General features: G+C 40.3%; 1 protein-coding gene across 1 annotated transcript in view; it reads right to left on the bottom strand.

Moving 5' to 3' along the window:
• The window catches only part of zw10 (zw10 kinetochore protein), a 10,162-nt gene extending 5,903 nt beyond the window's left edge, over positions 1 to 4,259 (bottom strand). The window contains exons 1-6 of the mRNA XM_035667010.1: positions 4,103 to 4,259; positions 3,283 to 3,417; positions 3,074 to 3,175; positions 2,719 to 2,796; positions 2,027 to 2,186; positions 1,636 to 1,788 (exon numbers count right to left, since the gene is read on the bottom strand). Coding sequence (XP_035522903.1) covers positions 1,636 to 1,788; positions 2,027 to 2,186; positions 2,719 to 2,796; positions 3,074 to 3,175; positions 3,283 to 3,417; positions 4,103 to 4,207 — 733 coding nt within the window. The 5' untranslated portion in view covers positions 4,208 to 4,259. The remainder of the gene's footprint in view (positions 1 to 1,635; positions 1,789 to 2,026; positions 2,187 to 2,718; positions 2,797 to 3,073; positions 3,176 to 3,282; positions 3,418 to 4,102) is intronic.
• Positions 4,260 to 4,333: the final 74 nt, after the last annotated feature.

The following is a 4,333-nucleotide window of genomic DNA, read 5'->3' on the forward strand; positions in this document are numbered from 1 at the left end:
TATTACCAAAGTATAGATGAACGACTAGTGAATGCAAAATCACACATTCTTCGTGTATTTATTATGTCTATATATTGATTATTATTATAATAAGGACATTGTATTTTCTGAGTTTGGTTATTTCACGTGACATGATATTTAAAGAGTTCGAATAAATGCATGGAGCGTTCCAAAGTCAATCAGTGAATCATCGTTAATAAATTTGATCTCAATATTAAGATTATTATTTTTGCACAATGGAACTACTCTGGAAACATGTTTAATTTGATACTTAATTAAGAGTAAATGATGCATTATTATACAAGCAGCTAATAAGCTGAACATAGTTTACTGATCTAATGTGCACATGAAGGGTTCACCTGGATGGCCATCAGCTTGCAGTACGCAGCGCGAGCAGGAGGAGCGCCGGAGTCGTTTCACCGTGCGGCGTTAGCTGCTCGCGTGGCTCAGGTTCAGCTCCACCTTGCGAGAAGGACTGTCAGACCTGCACGGCTCTGTGGCGAACACGACAAACAGAATACAAGAACTTAGAGACCTCAGATAAGAAGAAAATATACAGAACCAATGACTAAGCCAAGCGAAGTAAAGACATGATATATGTATTTAAATGAAAGTGATAATGAACACAGAGTGACGGTGAGTTGCATGGCGTATATCTTACGTAGAATGTAGGTATCTAGTTTATCACGAGTATTGTAAATGGTATTACTTTGTGTACGTAACACTGTTACGTGGAGAGAAGTGTTCACTATTTAGTTTGGTATTGCATACATTTCTATGGTTGGAGAATTGGCTGTTAATTGAACCGGTTTAAATTAGAGGATACGGTTCACCTCATAAGGTTCTGGAAGGACAAAGGATAGGTAAAGTGTCCTCAGTATGAACAGAGGAGAAGTCCGAATACTCTATTCGTTCCCACATTTAGGGTGTGATAAAATTCATATACGTTTCTCTCTGCGTGCAGCCCGATCAAGATCTACATGACTGAAGCGATTTCCTAGAGAGCGCTGAGCAGCGGCAGCATTGGGACAGTCTCTCCATGGCCTTTTGATCTTGTCGTGATTATCCAACGTCTGGACCTTCCGTTCAGTGCTGGACGTGATAAGAAACTAATTAACAGTTATCAGAGCTAACAGGATACTACAGATGTGGTGTGTGTTGTGGTAATATATGAGTGTTAAGAACCTCTAGTATACGCGAGAGTTTTCCCTCGTTAATGTTATTGCTTATACTTGGTACTACACTACGCATTAGCGTGTTCATATGATGTTCATATGAGTAACTAGACAGGTTCTATTTTTGCTGATGTGTGAACTAATACTAGAATATATTGTGTAATAAAATTTATAATTTGACTGTGCTTTAGTTGCGACTAGTCGAGACATGTTTCACTAGAATCCAGGAGAGTGAGCGATGTCACGACTGATCAATCTATAATAAGACATTTATTTTCTGATTTGTTATTCAGTGAATGATATTTAAAGTTCAATAAATGCATGAGGTTTCCAAAGTCAATCAGTAATCATGTTAATAAATTTGATCTCAATATTAAGATTATTATTTTTGCCACAATGGAACTATCTGGAAACATGTTTAATATATTATAAGAGTACTGCATTTTTATCAGCAGCTTACTGAACAGTTTGATCTTGTGCTGAAGGTCTCCCTGGATGGCCAGAGCTTGCAGGACGCAGCGCAGCAGAGGAGGCGGAGTCGTTTCACCGTCCTTACTGCTCGCGTGGCTCAGGTTCAGCTCCACCTTCAGGAAGGACTTCAGACCTGCAGGCTCTGGTGGCGAACATCCAAACAGTCAGAACTCAGCCTCAGATGAAATATACAGAACAAGACATGCCAACAAGTAAAAGCTTATAAGTCATTTAATGAAAGGTGAGCCAGTGAGTGCGCCATCGACTGTATAATCAGTATCACGAGTATACCTTTGTGTAGAAACTGTACGGGAGAAGCTTATTTAGTTTGATGAAATTCATGTTGAGAATTTTAAACCGGTTTAAAGAGGACGTTTCACCCTTTGAGGACGGTAACCTCCAGATGACGAGGCCCTTCCATTCGTCTCCCAGGTGGTAAATTAAGTTCTCTCTCTGCACCGTCAGCTCAGAGCGGAGAGCGCTGAGCAGCGGCAGCTGGGACGTCTTCCAGCCTTTGAGTGAATCCACGCTGACCCGCGCCTGGAGAAAAAACATTACATATCAGCACGGTTACTACAGATGTGTATACATGTAGAACCCAGTAACCAGATTTCTCCCCCATTTCTTAACGCTTCTACACAGAAGGTGTTTCAGATGTCACTTATACTACAGGTCTATTTTCTGACTATTTATATTTATATTTATATTTGCTTTCTTTTGTTCTCTGTCCTGTTTACTGAAGCCAAATTACGCCGACAGCAAACATTTTCTCTAACAAGTCAAAGCTGTTTTTCAGGCAAAAATCATAATCACGATTATTATGGTCAATTTTGAGATCACAATTCTTTAACACGATTATTTATTTGCGTTTGGAAACGTGCGGCTACAGTTGGCAGGTTGAGATGTGTTTGTTGTTGTACTTTCAGGTGTATTACAGAGTGTTTATCAGCCTGTCCGACATACAGAAGAACGTAAATGAACTCAGTTTGTGTGGTACAATGTCAGTTTGCTATGAGTTACCCAGCAGCAGCTCAGAGCAGAGGAAAGGTTGTGTGATGTAAACAGCTCTCACCCGTTCCAGCTGGTTGGCTGCGTCCACATACTTCTTGTCCACTAACGCTTTGTTGAACTCCTCCATTGCGTTGTGAAACTGCGTCACACAGAAACATTCATACGTGTAAATGAAGGATTCTCAAAATAACAGTTTCTCTGCTGATTCTGAGAGATTTTATTTATTTAATGTGCGGCCACAAACGTTACTCTGTTTCTGTTTTAGGACAATGCATATCATAACAGAAAAATATACAGAATTATAATCAGTTTTTACTGAAGTTACTTATATTTTATTTATGATATGTGCATAATTTTGTGGAAACTCCCTGACATTATTAATCTATGACTCCGTTACGTCTTCTTTAAGATCGCACCTCTTTCAGGTGTCCGAGCATTGTTATGATGATAGTATTTTTCTCCAGCTGCTGCTTCAGCTTCGCGTACTCCGCCACCGCCACGTGGATGTTCTGCTGCACCTGTTCGCACAAACACAAACAGGTCTTTAAACCCTGCAGTACAGCTGATTCGGTGCGTTCTGCTCTTTCTGGGAACCCTGGCTTTAATATTTACGTGTCACACATACCTCTGTCTCAATGCAGTTTTTCAGGACATCCATTTCTTTGGAGACCTCGTCGACCTGTACCATCAGCTCCTCCGATCCCTGGAGACTGGGCAGGAAGTCGGTATACCTCTTGTTTATCATGTCACAGACTTCTTCCTGTAATAAACACATGAATGAAGTTCAGTTAAAAGATAAACTGATGATAGATGTTCTGCTTTAAGCCCAGAGTATTGCAGCTATTAGTGTATTAATATAAGTATATTCTCATCCACCTGTAAGTTAATAATAAAGTAAATATACCATTAATTACAGAAAATACATTCGTTACAAGACAAGCTCAACAAAAACTACATATACCAACATATAAACATAAACAATAACATGCATAGACAGCAAGACAACAGTGCAAAAGAGGCTGGAATAAATGTTTTGTGCAGGTATTTCTTTATGTTTCAGGTTGTTATTTAGTAGCTATTTAAAAGTGATAAATCAACCCACTGTAAGACAATATAACAGTGTTAATATAAAGCCATTGTTTCAGGTTAAATTGGCTCTAATGTTGTTTTATTAACTGTGTTTAATGGAGCCACGTAGCCAGCTGCCCCCAACCTAAAGGCTCACTAACACAAACACTCGCTCTCTATTAACTGATCTGTATTTGCTGCCAACCTGTGTGTTACTAAACTAAACTAAACTAAACTAAACATTAACGAAAGAAAAACAACTCAGTTAAAAGTTTAATCCCCTCCCGATGCTAACGGCTAACGGCTCACTCCGCCACAGCTCTAACTTTAACTCGACCAACGCTAAATGTTAGTGAGCTGGTAGTTTCACAGTTTACCTTCGTGTCTTCCACCTTTCTCGACATCTTGCTTATTTTCCCGGACAGGTCTTCTTTCTCCAGTTTGCCGGAGCTGGCCAGCACCTCGGTGACGAACGACGCCATGCTGAAAGCTAACGATGTTTGTAAAGTGGACGGTGACGGAGCAGCAGCGTCACCACGACCCGGGAGCCCGCCAGGCCTTCTGATTGGCTCCCGAGGTCAGAGTTGTGACGTTCACGAACGAACCGA

The sequence above is a fragment of the Morone saxatilis genome, unplaced genomic scaffold (assembly GCF_004916995.1).
Source record: "Morone saxatilis isolate NCDOM2014 unplaced genomic scaffold, NCSU_SB_2.0 Contig20, whole genome shotgun sequence".
Classification (NCBI taxonomy): domain Eukaryota; kingdom Metazoa; phylum Chordata; class Actinopteri; family Moronidae; genus Morone; species Morone saxatilis.